Below are 19,316 nucleotides of genomic sequence, written 5' to 3'. Positions count from 1 at the left end.
TGTGATTAACAAATATAAATTATAAATTGTAGTCAGCATGTTCTGAGATGAAGATTATTTCCTGGGAATTCAAAAAAATTGCATCCCTTGCATAACCCACAGTCATTACATTCATTATGTATGAATGTACATACATATGTTCATTACATTCATTCAAATGTGACCCACAGTCACATTTCCTTCATATTTGTTAGCTTCACAACGCCACACAAGCTTCTATATAATCTTAGAAATGCCTCTAAAACTTAAGCCTATGGACCTAACGTTAAAATCAGTTTTCATTAGAAACAAAGACTGCAGTTGAATATCACCATTAAAATTCAAAACCTAGGACTCGAGGTCAAATAAAAAATTACCAAAACTTTATTTTTATTACTGTTGCTAAATATTTTCATTATTTTGTTAAACCTAGGCATATATAGGGCAGTAATTTCTTCAGTACTCTCATCTGTCAGATAAAACGGTTTTCCCTTTCGTTTGAGCTTGACTTAGCAACAAATTTTTGGGGTTCCCTCTGCTAGTCATAGTGACTGCTCACGGTAAGATTGCTACTGACTTATGAAGCTTTTCTCTCTGACTGGACTAGAGCAGAGTCAATTATTTTTTTTTTTCAGTTATTGTCGATTTTTATTGAGTCCCAATGAAGCAATTACACAAATTAAAGTTTTGTGCATTGCCTAATCAGAACTTTTTGTATATATTCAGATGCAGAATATATCTATCTATCTATCTATCTATCTATCTATATACAGGTATATATATGATTTCTAACATTTTTGCAGGTACTTGGTCCTTCATACTTGATAAAAATTTGTGTTTAAACCTCTGACCTAGAATTGTCATAATGGAAGAATGTGATGGCTTTCAACATAAAATGATTTCTGATTTTATGACTATTCCTCTTTCGTGATGGACAGACCTTTTCTGTAAAATGGTTAGAGGATCTTTAGAGCAGTTTTCAAGTGAGATGTAATTGGATTCTTAAGAAATGAGTATGATTACATTTTCAGCATGTTCAACAAACCAAATATTTTTTGTGTGTGAAAGTAAGAAGTAGTTGTTACTAAATACTACTTTTAGAATTATTGCCTAGCAAGTATAGTATCAAGGCGTTCTTTTGTTCAAATACCCATTTTAACACTTAAGGGATTTTATTTCCTCTTTTTAGAACATATTACGTAAGTACATATAAAGACAATTCCAGGATCTTTTCTATGCCATGTAGCTTTTTCTATGACTGAAGAAATACAAAGTAGCCTGTAGCGTTTTGGCTGTTACATTATCAATATTCTGAACACAGAGTGCTCAAAATATCATGAATTCTTCATTGATTTGGCCTTCCAGAAAGTTCGAAGCTGAAACTCCAAGAGGAGTAGACTCCGGCTGAATTCTAAAGCCGTTATGTGATGCTTATTAATATTTTCTATTTATTGAATTTTACGATGTTTCAGGCACTGTGTTAAGGACTTTATGTGCATTTTCCATGTGATTTTCTCATACCCAGGAGCGATCTAGTGTTACTATCTTTATATTCCAAAAGGAGAAATAGATTCACTAGATTAAGTAGATTCACCTTAGATGACACTAGCATGAAATAGTGAAGCCAGAAGCAGAGACCAGGAGGTCTGACTTCAAAAGCCCATATGCTACACACAGCTGAAAACATAAGCAGGATCTGAAAGTCACTAAGTGAAATAAAAATCTGTGTTATTACAATATTATTTGTGTAAGTTATTTAATTCAGAATTCCCCTCTTCACCAAAGGGCCTGTATAGGTTATCGTAACTAAGTGTAAAGATATGAAAACCCTTTTCACTTCTTAAGTTAGAAGTGGGGAAAAAACACAAGCCCCCAATTCTAAAACAGAATTTGAAAATTTCATGACAGTCTGATCTTTGACAAATGAGTCAACACATGAGACACTGAATTTCCAGGTATTATGTTCAGACTAAGTAGGAATAATAAACAAGCCCCTATTTTAAAATTAACACGATGCGGAGCAATTTGCTGTCTTTATGTTTGCCATTCGAGTAATTCATCTCAGGTCTAAATATATAATGTCATTGTATTTTTGTGAACTTGGTCTTCTCATTTGCACTTAGGAGATCATAACTTTTTACTTTCTTTTTAAACAGAGGGAAGATGGGGCAGAATGGGCAAGAGCCTGTAAAACAGCCAGGGGTAGGAGTGGGACTAACAGACGCTGAAGGTAAGTTCAAATTTTCAATATTGGATGCTGGTAGAATCTACATGTTACACCGCAAGCATTTGAGTTTGGCTTTCTCTGAATAGAAATGTAAATTTCTAAGTACTGATGGTGAAACCCCTAGGTAGGTACAGCCTCATTTCCTCTGTTCTCTATTAAAGTAGAATTATTTTGTGATTTCATTTAAGCATTTCCCAACTTCTTTATTTATATTTAACCTTTAAGTAATTTTGGGTCCTGAATGTTTTAAAGAGAAAAAAGAGTGAGGATGACTGGAGAGAGGCTCCAATGACCTTCTCAGGAAAAACAAATCACTTGTTGAATTTGAAAAAAAAAAAAATTGTTAAAATACCATGCAAATAGAAAATAAAACATGAGACTTCACTTAAATGGAAATTCTTTTTTTTTATTTTTTAAATGTTTATTTATTTTTGAGAGAGACAGAGAGAGTATGAGAGCCAGAGAGGCAGAGAGAGAAGGAGACACAGAACCCGAAGCAGGCTCCAGAGCCTGATGCGGGGCTTGAACTCACGGACCGTGAGATCATGACCTGAGCCGAAGTCGGATGCTTAACCGACTGAGCCACCCAGGTGCCCCTAAAATGGAAATTCTTAAGAAGAAACTAAGGGTATAAAAATCATTTTAGAGAAAAAAATAATGATTGAACTTACTTCTAATGTGAAAACCTCATTTGAAATTAAATTTGGTTTTATTAAACAAATGATAAATGTACAACAAAATGCAAAAAAAATATCCTGAACTTCTGCAAACATTCAGTTTTTGTAAGGTGAACAAAGACTAGCTTATCTTTCATAATATTGTGATAAGATCTGGCAGCACTGTTCTCCTTCTTGAACTGAACCTCCTGTCACTAATTTTAACTATCTTAATTACTTTATACTATTCCAAGTACTTTCCATGCGTTATCTCATTTAATTCTTAAAATTACCTGTGAAGACAAATAATACTATACACAGGTTTTACATGAAAAGAAGGTGAGGTGCAAATAGCACACAAGAAAAGAGCAAGGGACTGGGACCCGGGAAAATGATGCCGAATCGCCTGCTATGAAAAATAATGATTAATGGCACGGTGTCACAATGACAGTAGATGAAAAGATAGGAAACCCATATTTGGATTTCAAATAGGGTCCTGTTACCTAACCGGTGACCTGATCTGTCTTCGGAAACCTCATCGGGCAAACGCTGCGTGCGAATGATGCCTGAGGTTCCTCGTGACTGAGTGGATATCACATTTTTCTGGTTCTACTAAAAGTTTTTCTTTAGATTCATTCACAGACTGCTTTTCTTTTACTGAGTGCCATTTTCCCCAGGGTCCCACCCCAATCTACCAATCATTTTGCACATCCTCTCTCTGCATAAACTCATCACCTCTCATCTATATGTTGATTAGACCCACATTTACCCTCTGGACTCCCTGGAATTCAGACTCCAATAGTTCATGTGTGCCAGGCATTTGTGTCCAACCAAGAAAAGGGAAACCACGCTGAGTATTTAAAATAGAGGAAATTGATGCCTGACAGTTATTACATACTCCCGGTCTTCCTGAGAAACCAAGCAGTTAGCAGTGAGGTAGCCGACCTAGGGAGGTAGCTGAAGGAAGCTACTGTACCTGCAAGCTGGAGGCTAGTGAGAGTGGAAACCCAGGCAAGCCTGAATTGCAGGCAGCAGGAGACAAGGAAGAGAAATGGCAAATGCCAGAAATATATACTGAGATACACAAGGATGGGGAGAAATATCCTAGATGCTTTCTTCCTCCCATTCTCCAACCTCTGTCAGTGCCTGATCAAATACAGCTGGAGGCCAACTGGGCAGGGGAGCCTGGGAACCATCCTAGGGCACAGCTGTCCTGACAGGAGAGCAGAGAATGCACCTGAGAATACACCTTACAGCCCAGAGGTGCAGGGCCCGGGCAGTATTTTGCCTGGAGATTCCATAGACAAATCAACTTATGTACACCCTGAACTTAATTCACCCTCTTCCAGATCTTGCTTCCTTCTCCTCCTATGCTCTTCTACTAACAAAGTCTGCCCTGGTTTACACCATAATGTGCATCTTTTGCTGTCATTGATCTTTGATCTGTAATTGTCTATTCTTATGCCCGTCTCCTCCATAAAGTTGAATGACATTTAGACCTAAGCTATGATTTAGTCATCCTGGTGTCCCAGCACTTAGCAGAAAGCCTTTGCCTATAATGTTGCTTTCAGATTGTTTGTTGAGTAAATGAATAAACAATGTAATCATATGTGAAAGTAATGCCCACTGATTTTCATATGACTCTAGTATTCAAGTAAATAGAGAAGCAATTCATGCGTACTTTTTTCAAAGTTTAATTACTTACTTTCACTTTTCTTTTAAAGTTCAAAACTAAAATTATCTTCATATAAATGTTCATAACTGTCAGTGAATAAAAATGTATTCATCCTAATACTGCTTTCCTCTTCCTATCAGTCACACAAGAGGGAATCAGTCATAAGCTACTTTGTATTTTACTTAAACTTATGAGTCAATATGTTTATATTTTAGTGAACTGACTAATCAGTAGTTAATCTCAGATTATGGAGCAGAGGGCAGGAGGTTGAGGAAGGGGATAAGATAGAATACATAATGTAATGTGAGTCATTTACAGTCATGTACCCTTTTGGTAACAATATTTTGGACAAGTTATTTTTTACCAACTTACTTTCCAAAATGTTGCCAATAAGTAAATTTATAATTGACATATCTATATGAAGTGTGGCATGAATAGTTCTGTAAGAGATAGGTGATATTGCTAACAATACGGGGAAGAAAACTACAGTAAGTATTTAACCTGTACAAACAGTTTTCAGTTGAAAAGAATACACAGATGGGGACTAGGGAGAAAATTATTAAGTTATCCAAGAATTTAATCATTCTAAGCAGTTAAGAGGAAAATACCAATTTAACGTACAAGATTTTTTTTTTGTCACCATAGAGATATAAGGTCAACTCCGTGTTGTCATCCAGGTAAATTTATGGTACATATTTTGTTTTGAGTGATCAGAAGATTGCTTTCACTTCCTTTTGTTGTCAGTCAACAAAAACAGCCAATTTGTAGGATAACAAACCAACAAACAAAGCAGATTTAGTTCAATTTGTTTTTAGACATAATAATTTCTTGACTGGATTTTTCCTCCTTTTAATTCTAATCCGGGACACCAGAAAAAGTGTCTCTTTGCAGATTAGCAAGATTATCTTGAGACTGTAGATCTTGCAGTGTTCCACCTCACCCAGAGGGTTTCAGATTACTCATGCAAGCACTTTGTTTTATGCACACCTTGGTCCACTCTAAGGGAAACTGATCTACAAAGATATGCATACTTTAAATCAAAAGTGTATCAGAGATTTTTTTTAAATGTTTATTTATTTTTGAGAGACAGAGAATGAGCGAGGGAGGGGCAGAGAGAGTGGGAAACACAGAATCCAAAGCAGGCTCCAGGCTCTGAGCCTGATGCAGGGCTCAAACTCACAAACCGTGAGATCATGACCTGAGCCAAAGTCAGACACTTAACTGACTGAGCCACCCAGGCGCCCCAAAGTATATCAGAAATTTTAAGTAATCACCTTGAACAGTTTGTTTTTATAAAATTTTTCTTCTTATTTTGGAATTAAAGTGTACACAATGCAAAAAGTAATGTTTAATGGGGTTGAAACTTTATGTTGAGCACATTATATGAAATATTTTCTAATGCTAGTCATGTCCTTGTTCTATGTATTGAGTAGATCTATTTATTCTAGGTTCTGATTTTTTTTAAATCTATTTTTCCACTTAGTCATTTTCTCCAGTAATGTTGCATCTTCCCTATAGCAGTGACTCATAAATTTTAATCTCGTGCTGAATAATCTCATGCTCAGTGGGTCAGAATGGGAGATCAAGCAAAGGTTCTGGGGTTCCAACCTAAGTTGTAGTAGAAAATAGTAACCCTCTTGTGGACTGTCTCTGCTAAGGAATGGTTGAACTTTCACAATTTAAAAGAGCGCACAATGTAAAGTACAAACACTGTGTTTGGCACATGACTACCATCCCTTAAATTGTAGCTATTATTAAAAGTGAATATAAAAGAGAGCCATTTGGATTCCATACAAGAGTGGGATTCGTCAAGAATGACAAAATGTCAAGCACTTTTTGGAAGAGCTATAGAAGACCACTCCTCTAAAAGATTTAGTTCAAATCAATTAGACTTCCTATTTGTAGTGACAAGTGTTTTCCCAATTTACATCAAAAGTCTCCCATACCCCTAATACATGATCTAGCCCTTTCCTACATTGTTTTCATTAAGTGTTACGTAAGTAATAATGTTACTGTTTGTTAGTGGGTATCCATATACGTCACATACAGTGACTGGCTTGTCGCATTTATTGTCCTAAACCAGGTGTTGGCAAGCTTTTGCAGCAGGCATTAGAATTACACTTTGTATGAGGTTTAATTTGCCTGGCTGTGTGTATTTAAAAAACAATCCCCATACATCATTTATTTTCTTAAGTATCTTTAGAAGCTTTAATTTAATCACTCAATTTCCATTTTCAATGGGACAGAACAAATAAACCTCTACCATTATAGAAATACGCCAAACTCTAGTCACAAATATTTCAAATAATTGACTCTGTGAAAGCACATCACCAATAATGTTAACCCAAGGAAGCAGGCGCCAGGGGAGTAGGCAAAAGAACAAGATTCAACTCAATGTCTTATGGGAAGTGGGTTTTTGTTGTTGTTGTTAAAAAAGCATAACAATTTATGAAAAAATAACGAAAGTCTGTAATGACCACAACAATCTCATTTTAACTCGCATCTCAAGTTTATTTTATACAGATCTATAGTTTACACATAGCTTTACCAGTGATTCATATGAGTCCCTTTTAGACAAATGAACATGTTTTGCAAAGTCCGTGAGAAAGTGTAGAACAGAAATGACTTCCTGAATTAAACCAATAAAAATCTAGGCCTCAGCGGCACCTGGGTGGCTCAGTCGGTTAAGCATCTGACTCTTGATCTCAGCTCATGTCTTGGCCTCCGGGCAGTGAGTTCGAGCTCCTCGTTGGGCCCCACGCTGGGCCCCATGCTGGGCCTACTTAAAAAGGAAAAAAATCTAAGCCTCAGTATTGGAGTCCTGAATCTCATTATCCTGTTTTGACAAATGTTTTTGGTTTTTTTTTTAAAGATTTTTAAAAGTATTTTTCTATTAAATAGGAAAAAGAAATGGAGTAGATGATGGGTAACTATCTCCTTTAGGGTTTGTAGATTAGAATATCTAAGTGTTCAATGTAAAATACTCATTTCATGTTCTCTCTTTCCCTGACCAACTGGGGTATTTAAGAATCAGCCTGCAAAGAGAAAAATATAAAACCACCCTGAAGGCCCTCAATTAGAGCGTCATAGCAGATGTTAGAAGGGAATCCAATATGTCACCTAGCAAACACTTAATTGAACACTAGTTGTGACCAGCCCTGGGATAAGGACTGGGCTGCAGCATGGAATGTGACATAATCCTTCCTTTTCTGGAGCCCCTAATAGAGTTCCCACAATTCAAATAATAGGTATTAACTTGTTCCTGAAGAAAAATTCATCTCACCTCTTAGACATTTCCCATTTCTTCAGGCTCTATTTTTAATTAAACTAAGAACATTTCAAATTAAATATGAATTTTTTTTTGTCTTCTGTATATCACTTCTTTTTTTTTTTATTTTGGAATTTTCAGATTCTGTTCATTTTACTGATGTCAAGGATGCTCTATCAAGGAGTTAATTGATTAATTAATCCTATTATTGAAGTATAGTTGACCTTCAGTGTTGTATTAGTTTCAAACGTACCACATTATGATTTGACAATTCTATCCATTACTCAGTGGTTACCATGATAAATGTAGTCACCACCTGTCACCAAATAATGTTACTACAATATTACTGACTATATTTCCTATGCTGTATTTTTCATCACAGTGACTTACTTATTTTATAACTAGAAGCTTATATCTCTCTTTTTTAATTTTTTTTAATGTTTATTTACTTTTGAGAAAGAGAGAGAGAGCACAAACAGGGGAAGGACAGAAAGAGAGAGAGAGAGGGAGACCCAGAGTCTGAAGCAGGCTCCAGGCTCCAAGCTGTCAGCACAGACCCCGACGTGGGGCTCAAACTCATGAACCGTGAGATCATGACCAGATCTAAAGTCAGATGCTTAACTGACTGAGCCACCCAGGCACCCAGAAGTTTATATCTCTTACTCAAGGAGTTCATTTTACATAAAAAGTTTTCTTTTTTTAAGTTCAGTTTTATTGAAGATGACAATGGACAAAATTTATTGACAATATGTTTATTGTTATAGCTGTTTTGTCAAAATCATTATGAAAATGTGATGTTATTTGGTTTTTATCTCAATTTTGAAGGTCAGGATGTTATCAAGGGAAATGTGATTAGTGGATTATTTTGCATCATTTGATTATTTTCCCTCCACAAATTGTGCTTAAAAATTGACCAATGTAGGCACATTATATTATAAAATTGGTTTCAGTGGATTGAACATGTTTGCCTGTTTGTGAGTTTCTTGCCCTAATTTTACTAATACGTACACTTTGTTTTTTTTATATGCCTAGAATTGATCAGTGTCATATGTGAGTATATCTGTTTTGTGCAAGGCATTGTGTTAAAATTTGGATGCTACGGAGATCAATTCAATAGGTACGCTGATCTGAGGGGGCTTATGATCTAGGATGGTCCTATCTCATAATCAGGCAGTAAGCGAGCGTACTCAGCCAATGGGTAGAGCCAAAGCATTCACGGTAGTTGGAGACTTTGCCATAGCTGCTGTTAAATTTTTATTACCTTTAGTAATTGTAATGCAGAGAAGAATTGTGATAAAAATTCATAAATTTGAGAGCCAAATTATGTGCTTTGGGCTTTGGAAAGCATTGCTAAATCTCTGGGAGTTGATGGGGAGGTGGGGGCATGATTCTGTGCAAGAGGGTAGCGGTGGTGACTGCTTTGTAAGATGGACGAGGTCTAAATAGTTGGCAGTGGGAGAGGCAAATTCCAGGCTGAGGGAACAAGATGAGGAAAGACACCAATGGAAGAAAGGACCTGGGGTATGTGGGAGAAAAGCAGTTCGTTGAAGCTGGAGCAAAAGGTACAAAGGGAGAGCACAGAAACTGGAAATGTGTACAAAGTCAGGTTGGATATGGAAGTTCATGCTCTGTGAACAGTGGGAAGTATTTGATGTTACTGAGGAACTTAGACACAACACTTACAATACTGAATCTTCCTGTGAAAGAAGAAGGTAGACCTCTTTTTACATTCAAATCATCTTTTAGGACTTTTTTGGGCTTAAAGTACGGTTGGCCCTTGAACAGAGCAGGGGTTAAGAGCGAGGGCACCTTGCACTGTTGAAAATCTGTGTATGACTTTTACTCCCCCAAAACGTAACAACTAATAGCCTACTACTGACCAGAAGACTTACTGATAACATAAACAGTCAATGAACATGTATCTTGTATGCTATATGTAGCATATGCTATATTCTTAAAGTAAGCTAGAACAAAGAAAATAAAAAACATGAGGAAAATATTTACAGTGCTGTACTGTATTTTTAGAAGAAACCTACACATAAGCAGATGTAAATCCACAGGTAACTTCAAACCCATGTTGATCAAGGGTCAACTGTATACATGTGAAATCCAGGTAGAAACAATATACATTATGTAGTTGGACTGTGAATACAGTCTCAATGCAGGTCTCAGTTTGGATCTAGATTCAGAATCGTAACGTAGTAACATGAACTAGCAACAGGGAGGTACGTTATCTCTCTTAAGCTCCATCCACCAGGAAAAGAAAAATCTCAGTAACAACATATACTATGCTTCCCCCCCCCCCCCCGCTCCCTCTTCAAGTGATACACAGGGAAATTGAAAGCCAGAGGATTTTAGTGACTTTAGGGGCAAAGTGAAGACACAAACAAAGTCAAGAGACTTTAGGGTCAGTTATATCTGACACTAAAGGCCATGGTCCTAACCAAAACACAATGCTGCCTCATCAGGGTTTAAGCATGGCAGGTGAAGATATTGAACTTACTGGGAAAAATGAGGGTGGTTGTTCAGTCCATGGGTATGAGTAACATAATACGTGAACAAAGGATTAAGTCCAGTGCTTTCAAAGTGGAAATTTAAATCCCTGACTCTTGCTGCTGAGTTTAAATACAGACATATGTGGAGTCAAATTTATAAATAATTTTGTAATAAACCAAATTTGTTCCTTAATTTATTTGCTTAGGTATTCTTTACCTAATAGAGGATATTAGGTACATAATGATTTCTATTTTGATCTAGCTCTTTTATGATGTGAAATGTAATATTTAATTATTTAAATCGATTTCTTTTATTCTCTGTGATGATATAAATCAATTTTCCTGGAAACATTCCTGGAAAACTTTCTTTTCCAACTTCATATGAAATACATCAATCATATTCAAAATTTTCAAGTATGCTTATGTCTGGTAATGGGCTTTCTGGAACATTTTATTGACATATTTATCTTCTATTTGTCTCTACCACACTTATTCAATTATCCTAATTTTATTTTCAGTTTTTGAATTGGACTGTTTTTGAATTGAAGTTTTATTGAAGCTCTAATGTTGAGGTAATTGATGTCGGTACATAATATTTTCTTATTCATCAACATGGTATATTTTTATATGCCAGTTTGGACATGCTAATTTTTATATGCATGAAATCAGACAACTTACTGAAAGTCTCTAAGTCCCTGGCTCCTAATCTACAAACGTTAAGAACAGCAACAGTACTTCCCTTGTCAGTGTGTTGCAGGGATTGATGGAAATAGAGTGTGATGTGCTGTGCACTGTGGGTGCCTCATAGTCAAAAAATGCTCATTATCATTGTCCTGATTGTCATCTGCGTCATGTAAGTTATTACTTCCTGCCTCATTTTCCCCAAGCTTTTTTAACTCGTGTTCTCTAAAATGATTTCTTTTTCAGCCTTTGGCATTCCAGTGGAAAAGGTGCTGTTGGTTTGTTTTTTTTTTAATTTTTTTATGTTTATTTATTCTTGAGAGAGGGAGAGACAGAGAGAGACACAGAGAGAGAGAGAGAGAAAGAGCAGGGGAGGGGCAGAGAAAGGGAGACAGAATCGGAGCTGACAGCACAGAGCCTTATGCCGGGCTTGAATTCGTGAACCGCAAGATCATGACCTGATGATCTCAAGTTGGACCCTTAACCTACTGAGGCACCCAGGCGCCCCGAAGGTGTTTTTAGGGTCCTACATTTTCCAATTTGTTCCCAAATACATGTATTAGGGTATTTCAAGCTGTTCTTCTCCCCCCCCACCCCCCACCAAATAATGCTGATGTAATCTCTTGTATAGTAATGTGTTCCCCCTCTTGAGAACGCCTTCCCTAGACCTGATCATATTTTCCCAACCTGCCCGAGTATAAAATCAGTGCAACTGATTTCTGGACCTCTGGTATTCACTAGGAACTTAAAATTGAAGGTGTCTATTAAAAAGTCTATTCTTGAAATATAAAAATCATTCTGGGTCTTTACGCTGAGCCAGATTCATCTCTGGAGGTTATTGACGGACCACTAAATGTTAAATAAGTTTCTGGAAGAAACCATGGATATTTCTTAGCCTAGTACAGTTCAAAGAACTGGCAGTTACCAAACTTAAAGCCCAGAATATTTTAGGCTCTCAGAAATTAATATTTCTAATGACAATTTTTAATATTTTTTAAAAATGTCTTTTTTTTTTTTTTTTTTTTTGCCTGGAAGTCCCTGAAATGCTTGCATTGGGAGTCAGTGCTCTGATTTATTTATCAGAGAGCAGGTTTTAAATCAAGATAAGGACATTAAATATAGCAAAAGATACTGAATGAATATAAGCCAAGAGTATTCTCTCAGCATAGGTGTAGAAAATTTGTAAAATAGATGTATATATGTTATAGACATACAGTGTTTACCTTGTTCTAAATGCCTTTTCATTATTTGGTTCATTTGTAACAAAACAGTAGAGGATACAGATATGAAATAATGATTCCAAGTTTATAGTTATGGAAACAGAGATTCACAGCAATGAAACCATTCACTGAGAGTCACATAGCAACTAATGAAATAGTCTGGATCAAAACCTACAGATACAGCATCTAATATCACCTGACTCTGGCCCATTGTACTTTCTAACATTTTTATCTTTATATTGATAGTTATAGTGCTACTTCATGAAAAATTATTTTGAATTTATGAGTCTATAATAATTGGAAGGAAAACTTTCACCTATGTTGATGCTTATGGCCAATTAACTAATATCAATATCAATTACATTATAGACACTATGTAGCTTACCAAAAAGTTTTAAATCTTGTTTTATCAGATACTTAAAATTTCCACAAAATTGCTGTGCTCAAAATAGAATTGTATTAACAAAATAGATGTGTACACAAATGAGATAACATAATGTATATATGGTAATATGATTATAAATTTTAAATGAAGTGGACATTTTTATTTAGTAGAATATAATTGTGTCATAATTTTCTTCTGTAAGAAAAGAAAACTAATCTACTAGATTATGACATATACCCAATATTTTTAAATTGGATTAATAAAATAAAGTTAAAAATAATATAAATATTTAAGAAATTTAGGAGAGTATTTGTATAACCTTGGTGGCATTTGCAGAGTAGCTCTCTAGCCATTAAATGAAACCCACAAACCATGAAATAAATAATAGATTTTTTGTCTGCAAAAAAATAATAAAACTTATATGTTACAAGAACCAAAAGCAAAGGCAACAAGCAAGTGATGAATGGGCTAAAAAAGTTAATATATGATCATCAAACGATCAGTATCCTAAATAAATATCTCCTTAAAGGTCTCCCATGTTTTGCTCAAATAAAGAGGAAAAAAAACATGTTTAGAAATTATGACATGGCATTTCAGTGAAACTGACATTTCACTGTAGAGAATTTATCAATTAACTTATAATTGTTAAAATAAAAAAAAATTAAATGAGAAAGCCACCAGGTTCAAGTTCTAACTAATAGTAATTCCACAGGAAATAGTAAGAATGGAGAGGAATATTATTCAAAAAATAGCACATTTCTGTCCCAAATCAAAGAAAATAAATTTCCATGTTGCAAAGACAAAAATGAAGAGAACAACACCTGGCATAACATCATCATAGTTCAGAAAACCAAGGAGGATTTCAAATATTTCTGGAGACAGTTAGTTAATTAAAAACATTATATACAAAAGAGGAAGGATAGGGATCCATAAAATTTCTCACCAGCAAAATAAACATTTACAAGTATAGAGAAAAATGGGTAATGCCCTTGAAATTCCAAGTGGCAGGGGTTGTGACTAAAATTCTATTCACAAAGTATCCGTCAAGTCTAAGGGTTGAGTTAAATCATTTTGGGGAAGGCTGAGTCTCAAAAATTTTGCTACTTATGCTACCTATCTGGACATTACCTGAGGATATGTTCCACCAAAACAGAGACTAAATCACACTTGGTCACACGCTGACACACACACAACTTGGGCACCAAGAGACAGGAAAGGTAAAGAAAGGTGGGGACTTCCGTGAGGAAATGAGAAGAATCTAAAGACGGTAGCCAGGTGGCAGGTGCAGGGAGTACCTGGGAAAATCTGATCAGACCCTGAAGAGTTCTAGCTGCAAGTGGGTGATGAGTGGGGTGTGAGTGCAGGAGGGGAAAAGAGAAATTGCCGGAAGTCATGATGTGTCTGGCCAAGTGAAAAGTGGTTTTGAGAGGGGTTTTAGTACTCTTGGATATTTTACAAACAGTTAAGGGTAGTACACAGAAAGCTAAGCAAATTGTGAAACAAAAATAATCATCTGAGGGAAAACAAAAAGAATTAGGTAAAGAACCCCATGAATACCCAAATGGTCTCAGATATGAACAATGTTAGTCAACTTAATATAAAAGCCAAATATTAGTATAACCAAGATTGTAACCTCAGTATGTTGTAAGGATGAGGAAGGCTAAATCTTCATCTACCAAAACAAAAAATCAATAGGTCATAAAGGCAATACCAAATTATTTTTAAGAAATATATATACAAGGAACCAAAGAAACAGAAAATAGGCAACAATAGGTTTTTCTTGGTGATTTTTTTCAAGGGTTAGAGAAAATGAAGAATTGGGACATGCGGAAATTGATTTTGGAGAAAGAAGGCATAAAACGTACAATGATTCAACGTTTCCACATATGAGAGAATAAAAAAATAGAGCTGGTGATCAAATAGTATTAACAAGTACAAGAAATAAGTGCCATTATTTGCCACAAATAGCTTCCTCCTATTACCCTCAGTGATTATGAATATTCATTTCTTAAAACTCTTTAGGAATAGTTACTGCAATTAAGTGCTGTCATTAACATACTCATTCATTAAAGATATTCTGATCCTGTTACATAGAGAAAGCTCTTTCACTTTAAAGAAACCTGACTTTGATGACAAAATACAGAATCTCTGGGGAAGAAAGACTGTGGAATTCAAACTATCAAGTTGCTTTACCATTTTTTTCCCTGTCACCCAAGAGTTGAAATGAATTTTATAAATGTTCAGCAACAAAAATTTCAGAATTCTGGAAAATGCTAGAATTCATTCAAGATAATTTGTTTTTCTACCATTTAGATTATTAGATATTTTCTCCAATTAAGACATTCTTATTTATTTTATCCAGAAAGTCATTTGGAAATTTATGTAATTTTTTGTAGGGAAAAAAACCCTTTTATATTTAAGCAAAAAGGTAGAACTACCTTCCGCCCCCCCCCCCCAAAAAAAAAGACCAGCACATTTCACAAAAAAAGCCTTTACTCAACCGAATAACACTTTCCCTGAGGGAACCAATTTTACAGATAAGGAAGTAACGCAGACCTAAGATAATATACTCAGAGGAGAGTGCACACGGCTTCTTTTTAAACGTTTGACCGCTAGTCTCTAAAACAATCAATATATTCTATTTGCTTTGCAACAATAAAAATCATAGGGGGGAAGAAAGCATTCACTTGTTTAATTCTTTTATTTTAAGAAAGAATTGCTCTCTATTCAAGTCATCTTTTGCACTTGAGTATTTTCCTGCATGAAGCAGATGTGGTTTTAGACTGTTATCAAAAGCAGATGCTTACTTGCTCACAAAATAGCACACCATTGTGAATTCTATAATTTACATTGCCCTCTGATGTCCAGAAACTGTCATTGGTGTTAAGGAATACTAAGTAGCTGTAGCAGAGCTTTATCTTATGCATTTTATTATGACATTATTGCTGATATATATGTATACATATTGCATATGTATATCAGCAATGTATATATATGTATTCTATACCTGTATATATCTATATTATATAGATGTGTATATATTCTATTTGATGACTCATCTTAAAAAACAAACATATCCTCCTCAGTAATAAGAACCAACCATAAAATCACACTCCATTTGTTTGCTAAGCACTTGACTGGTATCTTTAAAATTTTGGTGGCCCCAATTCTTATAACAACTCTCTAAACTAGGTATTATAATATTGATGAGATTGCCACTGTCTAACACAGAGGCTTGCATAAAACACCCACTTAATAAATATTTTTTTGAATCGAGAAACCAAGATTCAGAGAGACTTAAGTATAAATCAAGTCTAGTAATATAGGGGTGACATTTGAATATACCTGCCATGAGCAAACATCTCTAAAAGTGATATTAATCATGTATGCAGATGTACAGCTTTTTACGGAGTTTATCACTCTAAAACTGAACTCAGAGAGATGACATTTTTTCAATTAAAAGCTATCTAATCTACTTAAAACTATAGTAATTCTGCGTTTGTATTGGTTGTGCTTCTTTTTTCACAATGCCCAGCTGGATCTGCAGAAGATGATTAATTATGAATCTCTACCAGAAAGAACCAGTGCCGTGGGGAAGACAGATATGTTCATGAACAATTATAAGAGTTATAATACAAGTGAATGCACATTGAATATTAAGGCACTTTGCTTTAGATTGGCTGAGGAAAGCTTTCCTGGCAGGGAGTACTTTGGTAGATGGTTCTTGAAATAAAAGTAATAACAAGTATGACTGGAGGAGGGTTGGTGAGGTTTCCAATAAGAGGAAGCTTCATGTTCAAAGCCTTAGGATTGTGAGAGACTATGTATTATTGGTGAACCTGTGGGCACTTCAGTGTGACTGAAGCAGAGTTTTATGCTGGAGGGAGACAGGGCTTGAAAGGTAATCATGGTTCAGATAATTTTTGAAATATCAGACACTGTCAGCAGGAATTTAAACTCAACCCTGTAGACAGGCAATTGGAAGCTAAGGATGGATTTTTAAAAGGAAAATTACATGATCAGATTTGGTGCTATGAAGGATGTATTATAAGGGATCACATCTGTAGTCAGGGGACCAGGTAGGAGGCAACTCAGAAGTCCGAGTAAGAAATGATAAGGACGACAATGCAGGCAGAGACAGCAGTAGAAGAAAAGGGGATAGACAGCTCTAAGAGATATCTAGAAGACAAATAAGAATGTATTCAATTTAGGGACCTCTCAGTCATTTAAGTGTCTAACTTCAGCTCAGGTCATGATCTTGTGGCTTTGAGAGGTCGAGCCCCGCATTGGGCTCTGCACTGACAGCACAAAGCCTGCTTGGGATTTTCTCTCCTTCTCTCTCTGCCCCATCTCTCTCTCTCTCTCTCTCTTTCTCAAAATACATAAACTTAAAAAAAAAACCACACACAACCTTTAAAAAAAAGGAATGTGTTCATTCTAAAAATGATTCAGAATAAAAATGCAAACAGAGAAGTTTTAGGCACTAGCATTCTAGAAATGAAATAATGTGATTATGATCACTTTTTAAATGATCAGTTGTTAAAAGCAAGTATGATTTAAAAAGAAGAAACTAAAAGTGTTAACAGAGCTCAGTGTAAAAAGTGATAAAATAAAGGAAAGTGGGGGGAAATGATAAAAAGCAAACCTGTGCTTCACAGAATTTTAAAGAAAGAAATAGATTGTGTTTTAAAAGGCCATATGGTATGCGCGTCAGAGAACATTTTTAAGATGAATTAAAAGAGTAAAATGGAGTTTGAATGAGGTTGAACACTTAAAGTTTGCTCTAACTTTGCCTTTATACACATACAGTGTCCTCTCCTTGACCTGTTATTTGGAAAGCCTGATGGATCAGCCCCTCCCATACTGATCACTGTGTGAGCCTAGGCGTAGGGCTCTCTGAGCGAAAGGGGAAAATCACTGGCAAACAAGTTCAGATGAGGGATTTGATTTTTTTAATAAAAATTGCCAGTCTCTAGCCTGAAGACAGTGAGGGGATTAGTTGAATACTTTTTATTTTATCCGTCTTTGGTATTTTACAAAGAAATAAAAAGTTCAGAATGCTACCATAAGGTATTAAAAGCAGGTTTAGTCAAAAGGAGTTACTAGTCTATATTTGAAAATGCATGAATGTTGGCATACACATTTTAGAAAGTTCTCTGGGAACACTAAGGGCTTTTTTCAGAAGCATGAGAAATGGAATTTTTCAAAATACTCCCTCTTCTAAAATTAACTGAGTTAGTGTTTTTACCTTTTGAAATGTTTTTTTTTTTTTTTCATTCAGTAATATTTCATTAACCAAAGAAACAGGATTACTGGTTGAACAGCTTAAATCAGCAAGCAGTCTTTAGTACCGAGTTATGTGAGTCCATTTTCCATTCTGTGGTTCTGTATTGAGTTAAGCAGGGGCATCTGTTGGGCTTCTAACTGTTGTAATTGGTGGAAAAGGTAGTTTAAAATGATTTCAATTACTGCAAGAGGCCAGAAAAACTGGAGCCATTTGTCAACAATTTATTTTCAAGACAGATAGCTTTTTCTTCAAGTGTTTGTTACTTTTGATAGTCTGATGGTTTGAATTCATTTTCTCTTAGTTAATGATGAATTGGCTGGGTCAAAATTTAGGTCAAGTTGTGCAGTTTAGTTGGATTTCAAGACTGCTGTGATATTTCTCAGCCAATTTACAGTCTGCTTTTTTTATAGTCAGCAGTGTGGTTATCTGGATAAATTTAATATGAGCTGTTGCTCATTGGTTTGTGGATGTTTAGAGCTGAAATGGGATCTGTTTTCAGAATGTGTGGGGTTTTTTGTGAGGTTAGAAATATGAATTAGCAATTTCAGATTAAGGTCTTTGTAGCATTTGATTTGATATGTTAGGCTCTCATAAAACTAAGTTTAATTGAGCATTTTCTCCTTCATAGATTTTTTTTTCCTTAATAAAGTGTTCAGGTATATTCAAAATAAGATATTCCACTAAAACATTCCTGAAAGTAATTTTATTTTAAATTAAGAGAGTGGACTGATTGTGTTACTGAAAAAAATGACTTTTCAAATGACTTTTGGAAATTGTATCTTCATCAATTAATGAGTGACTGATTATTTTTCCTTCCAAAATATTACCTAAGATTCAATCTAAGTTGAATGGTTATCACAATAGACATGATAACATGGAAATATCCAATATTATATTACTTAAAACAATACAGCTTTTAATTTATTAAGAAAAATTCCTTGCTGTGGCACCTGGGTGGCTCAGTGGGTTAAGCGTCTGACTTCGGCGTCTCACAGTTCGTGAGTTTGAGCCCCCTGTCGAGTTCTGTGCTGACAGTTCAGAGCCTGGAGCCTGCCTTGGATTCTGTGTCTCCCTCTCTCTCTGCCCCTCTGACTCTCACTCTCTCTGTCTCTCTCAAAAATAAACATTTAAAAAATTTTTTAAATAATAATTAGGAAGGAATAATTCCTTGCTAATTTCAACATCAAAGTTTTGATAAAAGTCAAAAGTCTACGTTTAAGTTTATTGGTAGGGCAAAATATATCAGATTTTAGTTGAGTTGAGTTGACCTGCAAACTCCTTCTCCTATATCTTATGCCTCAGGTTTGGTTACAATATTTTTCCAGTCACTGTCTCCTTTCCACAGGTAGGCAATTGCCAAATCCTTGAAGATTTTATCTCTTACATATTTCTTAGATTTTTTTCCCTCTTTCCTATCTCAACAACCGCCCAATTGTAAGTTTC

At 35.4% G+C, this 19,316-nt stretch overlaps 1 protein-coding gene across 6 annotated transcripts in view; it reads left to right on the top strand.

The window, feature by feature from the left end:
• Positions 1 to 19,316, top strand: part of PCLO (piccolo presynaptic cytomatrix protein) — a 429,470-nt gene that overhangs the window by 379,844 nt on the left and 30,310 nt on the right. For all 6 annotated transcript variants that reach the window (XM_053897773.1, XM_053897770.1, XM_053897772.1 and 3 more), the window contains one exon: positions 2,136 to 2,209. In XM_053897773.1, the coding sequence (XP_053753748.1) occupies positions 2,136 to 2,209 (74 nt within the window). The remainder of the gene's footprint in view (positions 1 to 2,135; positions 2,210 to 19,316) is intronic.

The sequence above is a fragment of the Panthera pardus genome, unplaced genomic scaffold (genome assembly GCF_024362965.1).
Source record: "Panthera pardus isolate Hobbes unplaced genomic scaffold, ASM2436296v1 HiC_scaffold_8, whole genome shotgun sequence".
Classification (NCBI taxonomy): domain Eukaryota; kingdom Metazoa; phylum Chordata; class Mammalia; order Carnivora; family Felidae; genus Panthera; species Panthera pardus.
The sequence above is the reverse complement of the archived record's forward strand: the minus strand, read 5'-3'. Positions and strand labels throughout refer to the sequence as shown.